Source organism: Drosophila santomea, chromosome 3R (assembly GCF_016746245.2).
Source record: "Drosophila santomea strain STO CAGO 1482 chromosome 3R, Prin_Dsan_1.1, whole genome shotgun sequence".
NCBI classification, from domain to species: Eukaryota; Metazoa; Arthropoda; class Insecta; order Diptera; family Drosophilidae; genus Drosophila; species Drosophila santomea.
The window spans coordinates 27087115-27109757 of NC_053019.2; the positions used below are offsets into that span (position 1 = coordinate 27087115).

General features: G+C 41.2%; 1 protein-coding gene across 1 annotated transcript in view; it reads left to right on the forward strand.

The window, feature by feature from the left end:
- Positions 1–207: 207 nt before the first annotated feature.
- Positions 208–22643, forward strand: part of LOC120450993 (headcase protein) — an 84118-nt gene continuing 61682 nt past the window's right edge. Inside the window, exon 1 of the mRNA XM_039634298.2 lies at positions 208–2569. Within this exon, the coding sequence (XP_039490232.1) occupies positions 1290–2569 (1280 nt within the window). The 5' untranslated portion in view covers positions 208–1289. The remainder of the gene's footprint in view (positions 2570–22643) is intronic.

Genomic DNA, 22643 nt, shown 5'->3' on the forward strand with positions numbered 1-22643 from the left:
AAAAGCGAGCGGTTGGCGGCGGTGGTGGAAAGTGAAAACCAGCCAACCACCACCCACCAACCCCGAAAAACGTGAAGAAGATGTGCGGAAAATCGGAGTGGAGGAAAACTCCAACTGCCCGACGTTCGATGTTCGATGTTCGTTTTTCGTTTCGTTTCGTTTTCAGTTCGTTCGCATGGTCCGACAACAGCGAGCAACACAGACCAAAATCAGTTTGAATTTCGCTTTCGATCTGGTTGGTTGTGTTTTTTGGCTTCTCTCTGCGTGCGCCGTTCGTAGGTGGGAAAAACGGAAAACAACAACAGCGAAGAACAGAAAATAGAAGAACTTGCTGCAAATCGAAAAAATCGAAGAGGAACACATCTTCAACTGTAGTTTACATTTGGTCCTGCGACTTTGAAAACCAATCGGAAATTTACACTCTCCTCTATTCCTTTCTGTTTTGCCGGCAAAAACAAAAACCAGAAGCGGCAAAAGAGAGGCGCAAAAACAAACGCAGAAAGCGAAGCAAAATGTGAAAAATTGCCGAACATGGCGCCGCGTGTGTGAACGAGAGCGAACGATCGTGTGAGAGGGAGATAGGGACAGGGACGGAGCGTAGATAAACAATAAAAAACAATTTTTGATACTTAACGTTCTACAACAACAATAAACTCAGCTCAGGTACAACAACAAATCAGAAAATTACGAAAAAACACAACAGACTGCATTGACGGGAATTTTTCCAAGTATTTTTGATACACACAGCAAAGAGGTGTACGATTTTTAAGCAATAAGTGAAAGCAATTACCCATCAAGTTTAAAGTAATACCATCTCTCGGTAGAACCCCACTCGCAAAATCCGTATATAAACAATTGAAAAAATAATCTAACCAGACTAAATCGCAGAATAACAAGCATTTACTATACACAAAATACAAGAAATAAATTCCGAAAATAAAAATCTTTAAAAACCGTACAACTGAATAAAATCAGACTTTTGTCTGCAAAATTTCGAAAAATTTACAAAAAACCCGCTAAAATTCACGAAAACTCACTGGAAAACACACGCCAGACCAGCAGTTGAGAAATATTCTGGAATCGGTTCAAAAATAAATAAATATATGCCAGCAGCATTTAAATAGACCGCAAATCGCGCATCGAAAAAATCAACAAGCAATATTTTTGAAATTTATAATCGTGGGCAAAATGCTGATACGAAATAGAGATTGAGGATTCTCGAGGACAGCCAACAAAATCTTTTCTCGCTGCAAAGAGTGCATATTCTCATAGGAAGCAAACACAAATTTATGGCTCCGCGTCGCAACAGCAACATCAGCAGCAGCGGCAACAGCACCCAGCAGCAGCATCACCAGCAACAGTTGCAGCAGCATCAGCAGCACCAGACGCAGCAGCAGCAACTGCTGCAGTTCTACGCGGAGAACGCGAATTCTTCAGGCGTCCTAATGGCGCCCATGCAGGGAACTGCTGGCGTTGGCGGTGGCGTGGTCCACTGCTGCCTGCCCAGCGGAGATTGCCGCAAACTGGACACGCTGATACCGCTGAACGAGCTCTCCCTGGCGGACTGCATCCGCGTGCTGTGCAACAACGAGAACTGCAGCGCCGGTCAGTATATGCACCGCGAGTGCTTCGAGTGGTGGGAGGCGAGTGTCCTGCAGGCTCTCAAGTCCAATGGCCGTGCTCGCTCCTGGTCGGAAAGGCAGCGTCTGCAGCATCTGTGGACCAAGAAGGGCTACGAGCTGGTCCAGAAGGCTTGCAGTTGCAAGTGCGGCAGGGGGCAGCTGCGCAAGGATCTCGACTGGGTGCCGCCGAGCAGCCAGGGCGTCATTTACCTCAACGGGTCAACGGTGGGCAATGGTAGGGCCAATCTGGGCAATGGCAGCCTCAGCGAGGACGACGACAAGAAGAAGGCCAAAAAGAAGAGGAACCGCAACAACAACAACAACGGAGGCGGCGGTGGTAATGGCAACACCAAAACCCCCCTGAGCAACAACAACGGCAACAGCTACGCCGGACTCACGCCCAATCCAAATGTGGGCGTCATAGGATCTGGTCTGCCCCACAACAACGGCAACACCACCTCCAATGGCAGTGGCAGCAATGGCTCTTCCTCCGGCCTGCTGCAGCCCAGTGCGCTGGCCACTTTGAGTAACATCCTCAATCCGAACAATGTCCTCGGCCTGGACCTGCGCGCCCGTGCTGGCAGCCTGTCCTCCAGTGGAGCCGGCAGTGGTTCCACCTCGCCATCGGCCTCGCAGTCCAGTGGCGAGATATCCGTGTCGCCGGTGCAACAATTGCTGCAACAGCAGCAGCAGCAACAGTCGCTGCTCATCCAGCCTCTGGGTCCCGCTTTCGGCAGCAATCTGCTGCAAAATGGACTGGGCTTGTCCAAGAACCTGCTGATTGCTCCCCAGCAGCAGCAGCAACAACAGCAGCAACAGCAGCAGCAGAATAATCTGCCTGCTTTGGCCAACATCAGCAACTTCAAGCCATTGGCCAGCTACGAGCAGCAGCAACTGGTGCAGCAGCAGAAGAACAAGGAGGTGGAACTCTATTCCGAGCGAGTGCGGTAAGTCCAAGATACACAAGCCAAGTTTATCCCTTACTCTTGATGTTTATGATAAGAATAACCGATAAGAGGTTATATGCGATGTTTCCTTAGTCTTAAATACTTGGTCCACTTGGTTGACTTGGTTAACTTGTTTAACGAAGCGAAAGGCAGGCGAAATTCCCCAGCATGTGGTTTCAATATTTATTCGCCAAACTTTTATCAATTACACTGAACGACAGGGGGGCTGAATATATTTCGAATATATTCATTGCAGTCCTTAAAGGAAATCGCAAAGTGATTCCAACTATTTCTTTTAATAAAACTGCCAGTAGCTCTGTTTTATCAAGAAAACATGCCAAAGAGATACCAGATTGATACACTGGTTCCGCTATCGTGTTGCACAGTGTTATCAACAATTGAGGCGTTTGTTTGCCCGTTTTTCGTTCGTTTGCCGGTTCCATAGATTATATAACCTTGACGGCTGAACAGCTGCGAAACACAGGCAATATTTGCTGAAATATTAAATATTAAATAAAATGCGCTTGTTGATTCGACAAATTTGCGAATATTTTCTCTTCAAGGAAGTTGGCGATCTGCAACCTTTCAGGGGATCAATAAAATATAATAATCTTTTTTAATAATTGTTGCTTTGGGTCAAGGCTTTCTTTTATTCTGTAGTTCTCGATTCTGCTTAATTATAAATCATAAGCAATGAAAAATTATTGAAATTTATATGCTGCCACATAGCAACGGACATTTATCGTATGATATGTTTCCCAGATGTGTGTCCAAGTTTTAATATTTCCGTTTCCAAGAGCAGCGAATAATATTATTTATTTCAATCGCGACCAGAAAAATGCGAATAGGAGAACACGAAAGGGAATTAGATCGCTTTTTGTTTTTTTTTTTTTGTGTTTTTTATGTTGTTGTTTTGAACGCGATCTTCAGGTTTCAAGAATCTCAACCCCTCTCACCCTCTGTCCATCTCTTTCACGCGCCAGCTTGCCCTCTCTTTCCAAGCTGAGAACTTTGTTTTGCCTTCTATGGCATAATTCCATTCATTCTTCTGCTTTTCGCTCTCTATCTTTCTCTCTGTTTTGCCCACTTTTCAAGGCCACGAAATTTGCGTTCCTTTTTTGCGTGTGTTTGTTTTTTACCCTGAAAGAGGGGGTATTATTATTCTGGTATCTGCTTTCTAATGATAAAAAAAAGCTACATGCAATTCCAGCGATCTTCTTGTATTTAAACGGTATTCAAGAGTATACACGTTTCGGTTTGGTTTCCTCTCTCTATTTGTCTTGCTCCTGCAATTTCTTGCCGCCTGCATTTTTTTCATTCCTGCTTATCAGCATTTTGTGATGATTTGCGTTTAATTCAAAAATAAACGTCCATAAAATTGTTTATCGCCGCTCGTTTTTTTGTATTTCCATTTTTCATTTCGTGTTTTGTTTGCATTTACTGGCGTTTATTTTTAGCGCCTCACGCGGCCCATTTTTATTTTACTTAATTTCTGTTGTTGCTGCCATGATAAACAAACTTTGCTGATTCCAAAAGGTGAGCAAAAAAAATAAATAAAAAATAAAAAGGAAGAAAGCCAAAAGTTCTTGTCTTTCCCTTTAAATTGCCGTCTCTGTTTAATGAATGAATGTGTTCGGCTCGTGCCCTCTCTTTCCCACGCTCTTTTAACTTGTTTTGTCTGCCGGCATATTTGTGTTTTTCCTCTTTTTTTGTTTTTTTTTCTGTTGTATTTTGTATTTGGCGTCCAATGTCAAGGTTAAGACACATTTTATGTATTCATTTTCGGTGGGTGGATGAGGCGGAAGTCTGTTTGTTTTTGTGCCTCTTCCAGTTTCTCGGCTTTTTTGCAGCAAGCTCTTCCTGCTTGCCTCTCTATCCCACTCGCTCTCTCCCTCTCTCTCTCTCTCTGTCTATCTGTAGATGTCTGCAAATAATTTGCCATTCGTAGGCCCAAAACACTCACGTGGGCGTAGCATCCTCCCCCTGATTACTTGGTTTTCACTTGGATTTTCACCCCATCTCCGAAATAACGGCGCAATACTTTCCCGAACGTTCACAACTGCAAGTAAATTGCGAAAGGCACGCCGAGAATAGAAAAACTACAACAATTTGCAGCTACAGACCATAAAAACAAAGTAGCAACAAAGTCAGCGTCTTGAATTTGCATACCAAACGCAACGGGTGTCCAAAGGGTGTGACTAGCTGGCAATTTCAAATGTAACTCATGGATGTGGCGTTCAGATACATTTAAGTTCTATTTTCGGATACATATTATAGCATTTCACAGATACATTATGACTCTATCTAGCAGGTTGAATCATCATAACTACATTTTTCGTATAGCTTTTTGCTTATTAAGTTATAATACACAAGAAAGCATAGTTTCATATTCCTCAGACTGTTTCATTAGAACATAGGGTATTGCTCAGTCGGCACCTTATCTTCTCTCCATATATATTTGTTTTGAAAGCCTCAGACAATATGCCAATCCCCCTTCTATAACGAGTGCGGTGATATGGTGTGAAAAAACAAAACTAAAGCGAAAATTAACAACTTTCGCACGACTTTTGTTGTTCTGACTGTGCCGGCGAGAGAGAGAGCGAGACAGCTAGATACCGGAAGATTTGAAAGAGCGAGAAGGAGGTGGCGATATAGCCATATCGGTGCATAGTTTATCTTTGAGTCCGGGCGTTCTGTATTCCGTAGTAAATATGAGTGAATTACAGCCGTGAGGCACTGCGAAAATTTAATTTTAAATTCTGTTTTTGTTTTTCTCGCTAATTTACTCCCCCCACTCCCCTGCATTTCTATAGCCCCCCCGCTGCTGCGTGCTAATTGAGCACGTTCCAAAAACTGTCGTCTAGACTTGAAGCATAAATTTCTGCACTGTAAAATTTTTATTAACGCGGAACCCCATTACACATCCATATCGATGAGGTTTTTTTTTCTATTGTTTTTCGCTGCTTGGGGGCCTCGCATATTGGAATAGGTTCTGTCTGATTTCGGAATATATTTCCCTATATACAGTTGCGAAAAAAATAATAGCACCACCATACCTTTTTTTGTTATCGATCAAATAAATTAAGGTTAAGGTACCGATAGAACCAAATACTGATTTTTCGCATAATGCTAGATATTTTTCCCATCCAAAAATGAAAAAAAAAAATTGAATTGTTCATACCTTCATTTTTTATAATTTTTTTTGGGCGGCAAGGTCTAAAATGAGGCGAAAACAAAAATAGCACCACTATCGGTTTTTTCAAATAATCAATAATAATCGAAGGGTTGCTTTGGTAAAAAGCATGTGGTTATGAAACTTGACACTTGTTCTATTATTTCGAAAACGATTTTTAAAAAATTTCCTTAAAAAAATCATTAAAATGGGACGTGGAAAGCACTGTACTGAAGAAAAACTTGACTTGATCAAAAAACTCATTTCTGAAGGAAAATCTTTTAGAAATATTGGCCAAATCCTTCAATGCTCAAACAAAATTATAGGAAATGTAATCACCTACAACGAGAATCCCGAAAAACGTGGGAAAAAACAATCATTGGGCACCCATCTCTTCAAAAGGCTAGTGCCCGAGAGCAAGAAGGATCCATTTAAAGCTCCTACCGAACTGAAAAAGGATCTCAACATATCCGCAACAGTGCAAACAGTTCACACATGTCTAAGGGAACATGGTTTAAAAGGCTGTAGTCCAAGGAAAGGTCCTTTTTTTAAATGGGAGACACATACCCAAAAGCATTAATTTCGTCAAGGAACATTTAAATTGGCCATGCGAAAGATGGACGAACTTTTTATTGTCAGATGAGAGCAAGGTGGTTTTTTTTGGTGGCAATGGATCTTGATCGAATGTAAGGCGCCCTAGGAACACCGAATATAAGCCAAACGACACAGTAGAAGCAATTAAACACGGCGGATCCGGTGTAATGGTATGGGCATGTTTTTCTTACTATGGAGTTGGACCAATACATTGGATAAAAACCATAATGGATCAGCATGTGTATGTGGATATTTTGGAGACGGTGATGCTACCCTTTGCTGAATATGATATGCCGCTAAAATGGGTCTTCCAACAAGGCAATGACCCCAAGCATACCAGCAGGAAAGCCAAGGAATGGTTCCAAAATAAATCAGTTCATGTTCTGGAGTGGCCTGCGCAGTCGCCAGACCTCAATCCCATCGAAAACCTTTGGTCGGATATTAAAAAGGCAGTTGCAGCTTTTAAGCCAACTAATAACGAAAGCCTATGGACCGTGATTAAGGAGTCCTGGAGCAATATAACCCCAAAACGGTGCCAGGACCTGGTTGACTCCATGCCAAAGCGTTGCGCAGCTGTTATTGCTAATAAAGGATACACTACCAAATACTAAATTAATGGGATCGGCGTAGTTTTAATATACAATCACTTGTTATTAATGAATTTGTTACTGTTAAGTTTATTTTTTATGTTTAAAGCGTTTTTTATGAAGTGGTGCTATTATTTTTTTCGCCCTTTTTTGTCATTTTTCATAAAGTTCCTTAAATAAGTTAAGAATTCATAGAACAATTGTGATTTTTTTTTATTTTCTAAAAAGTGAATTGTTTAACCTTTCTAAAAAGGTATTTCAGATCCTTTTAAACCCAAAATTGTAGGTAGGAGACTTATTCAAAGTTTTACTGGGCAAGTGGTGCTATTTTTTTTTTCGCAGCTGTATGTGTGAGGTTAGGTTTCACTTTTCGTTCGGCGATGATAAATAAACAAAAGACGGGGGCAGCCAAGCATGAAATGAAATGGTGCGACTTGGAACTCGATGACTATGGGCATAGATACTATGTGGGGTTACAAAAGGCACGGGGAAAAATCATGATGTTTTTGGGGATCTTTGAATGGAAGTAGCTTTGAAAGATAATAGTAGGAAAGTATAAACCTTAAGTTATTATTCTAAAGTGGCAATAAATAGTTTAGATTTTCTAGAAGTGTAGTTAATGTATTTTATTTACATATGCGATCCATAAAAGAGCGTTGTAGGGAAGGGGGGCGACTCAACAATTAACGACCTTTTTTTTTGGGCAGTCAAATTGAGGAAACATTAAAAGTCGCGCCACATCAGACACTTTTTGTTCTATAAAGCTTTGTTTCGGACACGCTGAGTAGTTCCATCACAACGGGTGACCACTGTGGCAGACTCCCCCACACAAAATTCGTAACCGCAACCAAATCTGCAAAACCATTTGCAAATTAAAGCGCATAACGATGTGTGGGCAGAAAGAGAAATGTAGGAGAAATGTTGAATGTGGTGGTCTGCAGGGAGGGAGGGGGTGTAGTAAAAAGCCACCTAGGGAAAAGGAGCGTTGCTAAGAGTGGGAAGACGGGGGAAGGGGGTAACTACTCACCTTTTGTTGAATATCAAATCAAGTATGCATTGCTTACTCGTTTTCCACCAGGTTCCTACGCCCTCACAACCACAAAAGCTATTAATGAAATCTTTGCCAAAACGACACGCACACTGCAACTCAAATAAACATATGCACAACAGGGTAGCCTGCACAGTGGTTGCAAAACAAATATTCACAATATTCATAAGTTGTTTCTATTTTACATGGGGTAAATAGCTTGGGCAATGCTGTTTCACAATCCGGAGAGCACACATTATCTGGATGTTGTTTTATTATATACGCTCTGAACATGCCACCAAGGAGTTTCCACATTTATCCACTGTAACTGGTGCATTGCAGCACTCCGCACACACACACGCACACCCACACCTTCTATGGGCGCCTGACTGCCTGACTATCGAACGACTCGGCGCATGACTCTCCGGCGGAAAGTTCCCTCGACGTCATTATTGTCGTATTTTCATTGCCAACAGACAATGCCAGGGCAACTCCAGCTCCACCTCCACCTCCAGCTCCGTTCTCCAGCTCCATCTCCGCCTCTTCCTTTTTGCCTGTTTTCCCTGGAACCCCCTCCTGTACTCGCCACCCACATCCGTGTCCACATCCGCATCCAGCTGTATGGGCGCACATGTGTGTGGCTCCATCCGCAGGCTTTTTGCCAACTTTAAAGGCTTCGTTGGCTCAGCAGTTTCCGTCCCTCTCCGCTGTGTGCTGTCTCATTCTCTTATGCAGAACTTAAATCTACACCGGGAAATATTGGTAGAGCCAAGTTAAGGAAATAATATGAAAATTTCAATCTTCATGTACTATAGCCAGCTTATTGCAAATATTAGTTTAGATTTGCGGTAAAGTTTTTAAACTAGTGATTAACACATTCCCATTGCTGTTATCTTTGGATCCCGAATCCTTCGCCCAGTGCACTGCTTCCCCTTTCCCCTGCTTGCTGCACTGCTTCCCCATTTTAGCCAGCATGATGTCGTCTGTTGGTTCATAAGCCAAGCTTTGGGCGTGTGTGTGAGTGTTTATCTGTCTGCCTCCCGTCTCTCAGTGTATGTGTGTGTGTGTGTGCTTTTAGGCTTTTGTGTTGGGCCATTCAGCCAAATGAGAAAGAGAAGAACCCCAACTCCTCCCTCTCGTTTCCACTGCAGGCTGAAATTGCAATCAATATCGTTGTTGCTGTCGAGCAGCTGCCAGACACAAAAATAAAACGCAACGTGCAAAAAATGGCAAAAATGAAGAGTGGAAACAGTAAAAACGAGCCTGGCGAAATGAAAGAGCAAGGATGTATGAAAGGCGGGGAGTGGGCGGAGGGGGCGTGGATGAGCAAGTTGAAAAGCGAAAAGTAAAACAGAAAACAGAACAGAAACAGGAACGGAGCACAAAACATGAAATGTTTGTGCAAATGAAACAAAACTGTTGTCCTGCTCCTCTTTCTCCTCCTCCCCTCTCACTCGCGCCTTATCTGTCGGTCTCTCTCTCTCGGACCCAGCTGGAGTTCTGATTGGAACGCTCCTGCTGCAGTTGGGATCCTATCGGAGTGCACTGCAGGAAAGCGGGACAATGAATTTTGTTTGGAAAAATAAAACATATTATTTTGAATCTGATTTAAAAGTACTTTTTTCTTTGGCATTGTGTATAAAACACTCCATACTTTAAATATTATAACTCGAAATACTTTTCTCGCAGTGCTGTTATGCATTTCGACGACTGCCGCACTGCATGAGTATATTTGTGTGGGAATGTTTGTTTTGTTTCCTATTTGATATCCATTAAAACGATTCCACATTCGCCGTCTGTCTGCTGCCCCTGACCCTGTCTCTGTCTCTGTCCCTGTTCCTGAATAAACTCCCTACTTTCTCCCCTTTCTCCCATTTTCTCCAAGTCTCCACTTACCCCTATTATATTCCCCATTCAATCTGATTGCGAATGCATTCGGCCTTTTGGGGGCGTGGTGGCCCCTGAACTGCATGGGGATTTTGTGTTGCATTTGCAATTTGTGTCGCTTGCACTTCTTTTTCCTCCTCTGCCATTTCGGTTTGCCTTGTTTATTTGTTTATTAGTTGCAATTTTCATTTGGCCAGGGGCCAGATGGACTAAATGGGGGGACGTATGTATATACGTGGAGGGGGGTAGAAATTGAAAATTGACTGTCTGGCAGTTTTTGCAACATTTTAACCCTTGCCGTTTTCCCCATGGCCCATTCAACTTTTGACACCTACTCAATCACAGTCTCCTTGGCTTAGCCATGAAAAACCCTCAATCACTCTCTTATTTTTTTCCCCTCCCTCAAATCCCCCAATTCCCCCATTTCCCCATTCCCCCGCCTCCGAAAGGAGTCAGACAAGAGCAACAAATGAAGCTTAAATTTTAATCGTCACTCTGACGATAATGTTGATGATCCCCCTCCTCCCTCTGCCCCTTCCTTCGTCTTATTTTTTCACGCTTTTCCCTCGTCAGTTTCATGTTGCTCTTCCTCTTCTGCAGTTTCCTTTTCTTCATCTGTGCTCCATGCATCCTGTCAAAGGACAGCGTTTCGACGCCGTTCAAAGTCATTTGGTTTTATGATTATTAGCTTGTTTAGTTCTCTTTCTACCACTGGCAATACCCTTTAGCACTGCTTCTAGAGGGGTATATAATGTTGAGATACAGTATCTGCCCAAGTTCCCAAGTTAATGAATTTAAAATTGCTTCTGCAAATGGTTAGTTGGAAATGTAAAACTACGTAGCATATTTTAAAGAGCTGTAATACATCAACAGTTCAAAATTCCTAACTTTTAAAGTATTTCCTGAGTTATAAATAACTTACAGGGTATCTCAAGAGCTGGTATGCATTGCATTAGCTTTTTTCTAGTAGCTCAAGCTGGTACTTTTCGTTTTTTTTTGTGGGTGCGTAGCTGACGGCGAACATATTCTTTATGCTTATATAATATCTATTTAGTTGCACTCTGGCAAGTGCTTACCCCGCCCATTTAGTTTGTCCGTTTGTTGCTTGCTTGTTTGTTTGTTGTCTGCGCCCATTCTCGGTCTCTTTCTTCGCCACTATGGCTATCTCTATTTCTATCTCTATCGCCATCCAGCTCCTGCGACACGACCGATTGCGCTTGTTGTGCGATAACCGTTGCCATTTGTATCTTTTCCATCTTTTGGCCATAACAATTTGACGCTTCATGACTTTGGATAGGGACAATATGCCACAGGCGAGCGAAAGAGATGGCGCTGTGTGTTTGTTTCGTGTTAACAACAATTGCGTTTTGTTTAATTGAATAAGTGCCTGGGCGGTGCGGCAAATGTCGATGGCTTTCAGCACACGAAAATAAATATAAAACTCGAGGCTTGAGGCGTTGATTTGCGGATTTCTGCAGACTCCGAAAAGGGTAAAAATAAAATGAAGGGAATTAAAGATGGGGAGCCCAGTGGAGGCACAAAGGTCCCGACAAAACGCATTAAAGTCTCTGTTTTGCCTTCCCCATTTTTGGGTGCATGCAACAGCGGCAACATCATTTGCCCCGTTTTGGGCAATAAAAGCAAATTATTTTTACGATCAAGCCGCCGCAAATAAATAAATGCATTTTTGTAGGTTACTTCCCCTTACTTCTTTTTTTTTTTGTTTTTTGGCCTTTCCTCTTTAGTTTATTATTGCGGACGCGACGACACCAAATGCATTTTTATGCGTTCGCCTCGGGGCGTGACAGATCATTAGCAGAGGGCCAAAAAATGCGCTAAAAAACGAGGGAAATGAATGGGAAGCAAAAACGTAGCGAAAGGAAGCTCGCCAAATTTCTTAATCGCCTGACGGAATGGGAATAAGTGTGGAAAGGAATTGAGCTAATTGCAGGATAATCGAGCGAAATTCATTTCCTGTTGTCTGTAGTAGGAGAAAAAGAGTGGAGAAGAAGACTCGGGATCAAGAGTATACAGTATAGGGTATCCAGCAAGCCTATCGATGGATTCACTCCCACAGAGTGGCAGCAACTTTCTCACGCCATTACTTCTGTGTTTCATCTTGCGCACACTACTGCCGAGCAACCCAATCACCGATATTTGTAATTAACAATAACACAGAGATATATGTATGTATATCTATATAAAAAGTGTGTGCAACCGTTTGGGGCAACGATCGCTGCCTTTTGATATCCGATGATCGAAGCGGATCGCAACGAAACGAATCGCAACGAAACGACAGAAATCGGAAGGGGAATGGCTCCATTTCATTGTGTGGCGGCAATTGCTGAAAGGCCGGCCCGTTGCACATGCGAAAAATGCAGCGTATCTATTGCAGCATGCCACATCGATCGGTGGCAACAACAAACACAACATCATCATCATCATTATTATTGGCACAAGCAAGTGAGACAAGTTTATTGAACTTGGGCAGGCGGCGCCAGCGGCAATTAAAATTAAATGTTAAATGTGGCAACAGCAGTGGGGCCGAACTACTCGTACTACACTACACTACACTACAGTGAGTGCAACCTTAAACGGACAAAATGTTGTCGTTGATTCAATTAAAGCAAAAACTAATCAACGAAATTGGGCTCGCAAGCGCGAAAGAGAGCAAAAGAAAGAAGCACATGTGTGTGCGACGCTGCTCTTTGCTTTCTGCCTTAAAAAGCTAACTTTCACTTTCGAGTGCAACTCCTTGTCTCCCTTCTTCTCCGCTCCTCTTTCCTCATCCCTCCTCTCCTCTCTCCGCTGCTCCACCTGATGACAGCCCCCAGCAAATGATAATAAAATTGCAACATTTATTGGGGGCTCGCGGTGGGATGGGGGCATTTTATCGACGACATGGACGTTGTTGCCTCGATCAACTTTACTTTCGTTTAGTTTCGTTTCGTTTTGGTTCGTTTTATTAAAAATGTGAGTGCAATAAAAAAAGTGCATTTGCCTGAGATTTAAATCAATAAAAATACATAAATTGAAAATGGTCAAAAGCGAAAGAAAGTGACACTGCAACGAACAAAAACCAAAAAATAAAAAAAAAAAACACTCGAAAAGAAACCTATAAATAAATATTTACAGTTCTTGCCTTCGGTTTGTGGCTTTCTGTTGTCCTCGTTCCTGTTTCCCCGCTGACCTGGAAAATCGAAGGCCCTGAATACTTAATAATAAAAGCTGTTGCTGTCGATGCTTTTGTAATTGCCTTGACTGATAATGCTGCAGCTTCTTCCTTTTCTCATTTTGTCTTCTTTTGCTCGTAATTTTCTTGTTGATGTACGAGTTTCTTAGGGTTTCGTGCTAGCATTAAGTTAAATACTCTTCCAAAGAGTGTTACTAAAGTGCCAGGAGTTTTACAGTTCATTTTCTGTCACTTTAGCTGTCAAATATGTTTTGCATTTTTAAATTGATATTAGTAATACTGTATACAATAACTTATTATGTCGAAATATATGTAAATCCGAAGTTTCATATCGAATGGTTGACAAAATGCTCCTGTGAGGGTATTCCATTCTTGAGACCCCCATCTTGAGCCAGCCTTCCTGTTTATCTTCTTCACTTTCTTTTGTTGCGGCTGCTCGAGCTTCTTCGCCTGTTGCTGTAAAATAAATAAATGCAAAAAATTGTTTACCCTTTGGCCATTCGGGCAAATGTCCTGCAATAATTTGCAGCATTCGACTGACAGCGGCTGCAATCTTGCCGCTGCGGGTGGGAAAGAGACGGACTCTGTTGCTCTGTTGCACATGACCGTGTTGCATGACTTTGTAGTAAACCTGAAATGCAGTTGGAGTTGACTTCGTTTCGTTTTTTATTTATACTTCTTTTTTGTTTTTGGCCCGCATCTTGTTTATGCACGCGATAAACTTGTAGTACAAAGAAACCAAGGAGAAATGTTTAAACGTAAATTCAGGCAATAACAAAAGCCTTGAGCCTCCGTTGTCAAGTAATACTGAAGTTTCTCGGCTTTAATCTTAAGGTAGCATCTGCTGGGCAAGCTGACATTCAAGTCTTTTTAATTTCGTTGTCTGGGGCAGGGTGAGGGTTTCTTATCAGCGGTTAAACTTGTCAAGGCTTTGGCCTAGGACCCTAAAAAAAAAGCAGAGAAAAACGGGGAATCAGTTTTTAATTGTATTATGCTAGGAAAAACCCTTGAAAAAATATATTAAAAATCAGAGGAAGGGTAGTATATCTAATCCCAAATTACGTTTTCTTTTGTTTCCTAGCATTTTAAAGCAAATCCCAAATACTTTCCATCAATCCAAGACTAATCCCAAATATATTTTCTTCTTTACTTGCAGGTAAGTGAAGTTCCCTGAACGATCCACCTTCTCTCAGGTGCAGAGGCCATAAATCGCGGCAAGTGGCAAACGCAGAACTTTAGCTTTACGGCCAGGTGGGAAGGTGGGGGTGGGTGATTAATGGGACTGGGATGGGGTTTTCCCGGGGAGCAGCTCCCTCAACTCGCTGAATTATTTGTCGACGCTTTAAGTTAAACGCTCCCCGTGGCGCCATAAACAAAAAACAAGCGGCTAGCATTTAAGCGCAGTTAAACGGTTCAATGACATAATGAATTTAAACACTAGCAGAAAATGTTGTCTAGTTCTGCTTACAAACCTTTTTCTTTGCATTTCAAAAGACTTTGAATACAGAACTTAATTTCACATTGCTTTCTTGTTGGTGCAACATTTTGTCGCCGTGCAGCAGAGCCGCCTGCAACAAGAAGCTGGCTAACAAAAGAGGATCCAAGGATCCCAGGGCTCGTCTGCTGCTTTGCTAATTAGCTGCATTCATAATTTCGTGCACATTATTTACATGCTAAGCAGGCTCAGACAAAAGGAAGGGCGAATGCGCAGGATAAGGGCGGGGGAATTGAAGCGCAGACAGAAGGCAACCGCAATGTGGTTGCCACGCCACGCCCCCTGGCTCATTTACAGTTATGCAGAGCATTCGCTGGCAAGTTGGCAAAAAGAACAGAACTCTTACAACTGCGAAAAGAACAAAAAGAAGGCTAAAAAGGCTGATGGAGGCGGGGGTTCAAGAGGTGCCAGCGTGTTGTAAGTGAAAACTTTTTTAATTGAATACATTTTTCAAGTTTATTTTGTATATTGAACCCAAGAAGCAGCTGAGCAAGTTCCTTAACTGTGTGGCCTGCAGTTTACTGGTTGTTTTTTTTTTTTTTTCAAGTGTAAACTACTGCACTTGGCTTAAAGCTGTCTTAAGCTGAAGTTGGATTTTTTTGTCATCCTCGTTTTTTCTAAGGCTTCCCACACAGCGGGAGGTATACTTACAACTCAGTTTTTGTTTCTTTGGTTTCGTGCTTTTCTTGACTTGGACTTTGGTTTTACTGTAAACCCTATATTAAATGTCTGTAACAAGCAGATGCATTATTAAAGTCAAATTATAACAAATTTAGTTGTTTGGTTATTAATTTTTAGTTAATTCTCTTAAACTAATTCGCTTTGAAGTTCGTTTTGTTTTTGTGCTGTCCACACAAAGTGGTCCATTAAGCCGGATCCTCAGAATCGATAAAATATTTAAATGCCGACAATCAATTTCCATTTCTCGCTACTCAGGACGAATTATCCTGGCGCCATCTTGGCAGACACTTTCCCAGAGCCATATCAAGTGGCCCCAGAGGTGCCACAACAAAACCACCCAGCGCCCACTGCCCCTCCCCTTTTTCTGATTTATATAGAAGATAGGGAAGCGGGGGTGGTAGGGGCGTGGCTGGAGCGGGCAGAAGGTCAGACACGCTAATTACCCGATCAACTGTCGTCCTTCCTCTTGGCAAGCACTCAACTCAAGCCGGGAAAATTCCGAGTTTTCCGAGAGTGCCAGACATTTCATTCATTCAACTTTATGGCTGGCTGTCGTCTGGCTAATACGTAACTTTTATTTTTCAATTTTGCCGCAACTCTTTCTTTTTTGCCCTTGCCTTGCTGCTGGTTGGTTTTCATGTTTTGTCAACATTTTTCCGCTTTGTTTGTTTCGTCTGGCTTTTCCTTAATTTTCCCTTGTTTTATCTGTTGTCCTTTGGCTCTTTTATGATTACAGTTTGGTTATGCGGCCATTGTGAAGTTGTGCCATTGTGTAGTTGTGTGCAGTCCACAAATCAATTTTTCCCGTAGTCAATTTCAATTATACAATAATTGTTTATTGTCGTCATTAATTTTGGGTTGTCATCCTCGCTGATTTGCATTTTGCCAATGGAAAATTGAAAAAATGTCCGATGAAAATCCAAATCGAATGCTGCCTATAAAAAAAGTCAAAGCTCAAATTCGGTTTTATGGCCATAAAAAGCTTTGTTTTTGGCCACTCGACTGCCAGCTGCCATTTTTCAGTTTTCAACTTTTGGTTTTTCTCATTTTTCGTTCATTACGTGGCCTGTCAAATTAAATTTGACTTGCAGTTGCCAAATTCGTAAGCGCTCAGAAAAAACACAAAACAAGAAAAAAAGAATAATAAAAAAATAGCAGCAAATAAACACACGCAAAAATGTGAAAAGCATAGGCGTTTGAAATAAAATACGCAACTTGCTTTGCAGTCAGAAATTTTCAGACATAAAGCTGCACTTTTGATTTAAGTTTTGTTCAAGATTGTTTAATAAGTTTTAATACTTTAGATCTTAATCATTCACTAATAGAGTTTTTGCTTATAGAACTACTTGAAACTGTTACAAGTGATGATTCAACGCTTTCCTTGTAAGCGTTCTTATATTTCACCCCATCCTTCACTTGTTGCATTTAATTAACTTGCCGGCCGCTGGGAAATATTACTCATACGCCCGGTTATCCGATTCGCTCGAACGCTGAAATTGGCCATAGAAAAACGCGTTTCAAACTAGTTGCTTATTGTACAAAAAATATAATCGAGTTGTGTGCGTAGCTCACTACCTTTCTCTCTTTTTCTTTAAACAAATTCACAGCGATTGCACAAAAAAACGTGCCACGCATTTGAGTGAAGTCAATCACACGCCGTTGTTTTTCTTTATTTATTTATTTATTGCACTGCGAGGTAAATGCACTTTACACACTTAGTCACGCCCCCTTTGTTGCCACCTCCTTGCGCCCATTTTGCGCAAGTTACAACAAAGAGTACACCGGCAGATTTTATGAAATATTCACATTGCATTAGGCGACAATTTATGACTTTTAATTAACCAACCCAACAAGTTCACGTACGAAAAAAACATTCAATTTTCCTCAAAATTTGCATATTGATGAAGAATGAGTAGTAAATTGAAAAAATTGAATATTTTTTGGTAAAACAACTAACGAGCAAGAGCACCATCCATTTAGTTGTCAATTTCTAGTTAGCCAATAACCAGCGGCAAGTGTAAAAAATATTCCAAAATCCAACTAGATAAGCCCACTGAGTGGTGGGTGGATGGGGCACCTGGGGAGCCTTGAACGTGCCTCGAATAAATAAAAGGCGGCAGTGTGAAATGCCAACACAAAGCAGTCGGATTTCGTGGTCGACCGGCAATGGATCTCCGTCCCTAGAACCATTTTCGAATACAGTCAAGCCCCTTGAATGGAAACCTTACAGCATTTTGAGCTTACTGTATTATTAATAACCTGGCTTAAAGAATTCTAGTGCTAAATACTCCGTTTATTGAGTATTCCAGAGCTCATATTTATTTGTTTCATTTACCTACTTCTCCTCTATTCCCCCGTACCCTGTGTTCTTAGGCTCCGCCTGCATTATTTGTACTTTTCTTGCAACCTTGGGGCTTTGTTTCAGCGGGCATTAAACTACGACTACTACTACTACTACTATTCTACTACGACTATGGGAAAGAGGAGTAGCTGCCAGTGAGCCAGTGAGTGAGGGGAACAGGACGAGGGCTATGATATCAGTGTCAATATTACGCTCGTACGCCGTGTAATTCTATTAATTATATTTATAAATTACACGCATATAAACCAGAGAGGCATTGCCGCACAGAAGCACTGAGAGATTAAGTCTTAGTATTTTATTTCACAAAACAGAATGTATAATTCGATTCACATATGATTTGTTCAGTTGTTAGTTGTCTTTACATATTTAAAGTATTCTATAAAATACATGACTATATTACATTTTTAAATTGATATAGCGTGAATACGGCCCATCTGTTTTTCTCAGTGTGCTCTGGCTCACCGATGCACGAGGCAGTCATTGCAACAGTGCGCTGCTGCTGTCGCTGCTTCGCGGTTTTTCAATGGATCTGTCCTTGGCAAAGTGCATTGCCGGCAGAGCAGTCGGCGCCAGCAGAGCGTTGCATTGCGTTCATTCGCCTCGAGTGCAGTTGCAGTTTGTATGTGCAGTTGCAATTTTGTTTGCAATTTCGTTTGCAATTTCGCAGTCGGCGTGGCAGCGCTGCCGTGAGTTTGTGCCGCCTGCTTTTGCTTAATTTATTGACTTGGCTGCGGCAATTTATTTGCCAAGCGACTAAAACTTCAATTACGCACGCACTTTCTAAAAATACGTACGGGGCACCGAAAAGTATATGAAACGACGCTGGAAAAAAGGCCGAAAATTGTTCAAGTCTCATTTTACAGTTTCGGCATCTCCGATTGCTGCAAATATTTATGAAACAAACTCCATTTCGTGGGCACAAGCGACTTGCATTGTTGTGCGTTGAGGTTGAGGGCTGTGAAAAGGAAAGTACACAAGCACACGCTAAGTGGGTCACTTGAAAAGATCAGCTGTCAAATACACGAGCATATCATATACATATAAGCGCACAAGTGGGGTCGAAATTGTAGATCTGAAAACAAGGTTCTTCGATATTTCATGCAATAACACTTTCAATTAGAATTTTATCACATTCCTGAAAATGCACATTCTCGATAAGGGAACGTGGCAGATTGATCAGAACTCGAAAATTATCGTTACCCCCACGCAGGATCGTTGTGAAATTCGGTACTTAAGTGTATTTCAAGCACTTCAAGTCACTGGTGCTAGTAAATCAAACACAGCTGTGTGAGTATAGCCAAGTTTTCAGGCTCAAGGCTCGAGCTTGCAGCTTGATAAGAAAGAGGGTTTTTGGAACAAAGGAAAGGGGCCTGACTTTATCGGTCTGATTTTTTCCTGCTGCAGCCCCGACACTTGAGCAAACATCGTGGTCTTATCGGCACTAAACTTTGACTTTCATTTACAAATCGAACAGAAGAATGGAGCCCTTTCATTAGCCAGCCATTAATGGGAAATTATATTGACAATTGTTCTGCGATTGTTCCCTCGTCGCAATCAATGGGTTTCCATTGTTTTCGCATGGGTTTCCTCTTGCCTGGCGCCATCTTCTGGTCACTTGGCTTAACCTTTTGCCACGCCCACATCCACGCCCACGCCCTCGCCTACGTCCGCAGAAAATTCGATTATACACATGCGATAAAGAGACGAATCGAGCAAGTTTTCGGTCATTTTAGCCATTTTAAAATTAATATTCTCACGGCGCCAAGTTTTCGGGTTTCTTTCAGATTTCTGCAGTTTCGTTTTCAATTGCATTTAGCTGTCCGTTGATTTCCTGCTCTGTTTTCAAGTTACCCCCTCTACACTTTTTTGCATTTCAACACTGAAAAAAGAGCTTTACATTCATTCTTCAAAAGATGATGCAAGTTAACGGAATATGTTTAAAAAAAATAGTTCTTACTGCCCTGTGTTAGTAATAAATAAATATATGGGGATCAATATTTATTAATATAATTCTTTATTTTATAATTGTTTCTTTAGTGCTACTATATTATTTTCTCTCTGCAAAGCATTTGTTTCTTGTTTATTGCCATCGTCGATTTTTGTCAGTTGATCTTTGACACATTTCAGGGTGCGGCTCTTCAGCTCCTCCCGTGAATATTTTTTGGTGGTTTTCTGCTTTTATTTTATTTTTTTGGGGGGGGCTGTGAGTAGGTGACTTTTCAGCTGTTTAAGATGTTTATCGTTGGTCTTCCTCTTCTTCGAGCGACATGTGCACGTACTGGAATTGTTTTTATTTTTGTGATTTTTAGCCGTGTGTTTGTATTGGCAGCATGTTCCTTTGTGATGGGCGATTAATTGCATATTAATTTTGTTTATTTTTAAGGGGCTGAGGCACCGCCGATCTTGGCACGTTTCCTGCGGTAAGTGGGTGAAAAGCAAAAACTCAAAAAGGCAAACAAAATCCACACAATAATAGCATATAAAATCTGCTTAAAATTTCGTGCGCGTGTTGGCTAAAAAAAAATGTTTAAAAATACCTTTTTTTCGGGCATATTCAGCGCAGCGTGAGAACAAAAAACGAAACGCTGTCTTGGGTTTTTTAATTAGTTTTTTAGTTCGCTGCACACCTGTCACCCTGAAATTAAAGTTAATTTCCAAACTGCAGCGCGGCTGAAATGGAAAGCAAATTCGCTTTCAGTTTCGGCACCAAGTCGAATGCAATCTGCCTGTTGCTATCTCTTTCTGCTTTTGTTTGCCACGCCCACTTTTATGTTCAGTTGGCAGCTGGCAACGACCGTTATTTTTCTATTACCTGTCTTACTTTTTTTTTGTTTTTTTTACTTTTTTGCAACATCATCTTCATTAGCGATCGGTAGCAAAGGTACAGTGGTTAAAGTCATGTTTAAAGTTAAAGTTATACTAAAATGGTTTATATAAAACGTATGCTCTTTTATATTTTATTTTAAGGACCAAAGTGTTTTATATTAACTTTTTTATTTTAAAAATTTTTACTGTGTTTTTTAATATTGTCCTCAATTGATTTCAGCCCACTGTGCACGTCACTTTTGCTGCTGCTTCTTTTGATCATCTGCTGCTGCAATGGCAAATAAATTCGTTTTTTTTCTGCCTCTGTTACAAGTTACTTAAACAATTGCCTAGTTGTGGTGGCCACTTTTGTTGTTTACTTTGTTTGCTTTGCGCTTTTTGCACAATTTTGCGTTTGTTGAACCTCGTTTGCTGTGGCTTTTGCTTTTTCGCTTTTTTGCTTTTGTCTTTCGCTCCGTGTGTGATTGTTGCAAAATTAATTTTTAAGTGTACGAAGTAGAAAGCTCAGCAACAAGTGGCCAAATGTGGGCGTGGGCTTTTGTGGCAATTTGTCCATATGCTGGTTGCTTTTGCCCGGCGTCTAATTTGAGTAATTATATTCAAATTTAAGCCCATGTAAATTTCTTACAAAATTATTTGCATTTAAATTGCCACAGCGGGCAGCGCGCGAACTCTACGTCATTGTTAACAATTATTGCGAATTATCTTTATACATATATGTATGTATATTGTATATACTAAGATGGGACTTGCTATTGCATACAATAATATATCTATAGTTTTCCTCTTTCTCGAGCTTTAAGTAAAACCAAATTAAACTTGTCGCCCACACAATGAAAACGCAACCACCCCCATCCACTGTATAGAGCTCTCTTTCTCTCTATTGATACAGCTCTGAATCGCTGACATCATACTATTATTATGGTTATTGTTGTTGCTGCGTTTAGCTGGAAATTGCAATGCACTTTTAAGTCAACTTGTAGCTCTAACAGTAAAATGGCAAATAGCAATAAAGCCAACAACGAATAAAGCTGCTCTATCGAACCATTCGAATGATTCACTCGACCACTTGCTCAACATTTGTGAATAATTAGTCTGCCTCAGTGTTAAATACACACAATTATTACAGCGAGGATAGGGAAACCAAAATAGAAATTGACAAGAGTAGAATGCCACTTCATACCCAAATGAATGAATGAGTTAGTAAAATTAATTGCAGTGCATTTGGCCGTAATTAATGAAATGTCACTGTTCATATCCATTGGATCGATAAACGATCGATCGAAAGTGGATTCGAATAGACGATAGACGTATGTAGATGGCTTTAATTGAATACTGGCAGTAATTAAAAAATATTCTAGTTGGCGGTGAATTTATCTCATTTGCTTGAATAACAATTAAACGCTTTGTAGTTTATGGTTTGCATTGAGTGAGGTCTATTTTTACACCGTGCACTTAATAATATCTGTGATGATGACATTGTCTGGTGCTCTTGACACTGGTGCCACCAATGGAATCGATATACATGGGCGTTTTCCTAGTGTTTAGAATCATTTTTCCCAGATCTCCGGTTCAATTAGTCATGTCAAGCGGTGTGAGCTTTATTATTTATTTATCTATGTATTACTTTGTTTTATTTTTTTGTTTTTGCCCAAGCCAAGCGTAATAATTTATTAAATATCGCTGCCCTGCCCACTCCTTTGTTTGAGCTCTGCGCATATTCGTTATCTCCTTCCCAGCGGGTTTACTTTCTTATCGCTGGCATACCCGGCGTATGCTTAATGTGAGTGCACTCGGAAATGTTTCCATTGAATGTTCTGTTCCCTCACGATGGCTTATGTCATTCTCGATCTGAGGAGAGATTTCCGCTGCAATCCCCAAGGAAATAATTGTGTGTTTCTCATTCTCGCCGTCTCAACTGGGCAGCTGCCCGGTTTTCTAAGCGATTTCTTGTAGCTTTTTATACCCCAAAAAGTAACCCTTTTGTTGTCATAAGTCGGAGCCACATTTATTATGGCCCTAACCCTAACAGGTAAAGAAGTTCGGTGCGGAAGGAAAGCGAGCTGTGCAGACCTTATAGTCAGTCTAGCCCTATCTTAATAAGAAATCTCCCGACCGCATAAATAACACTTAACATGTTGTGGTCTCAACACATTTGGCCCTTAGTCCCTTTCTGTTGTCTCACTGCCCCCTGCTCTCCACCATTTTTGACCATATTTCATACGAAATTTGCTTAGTTTTTTTGTACCT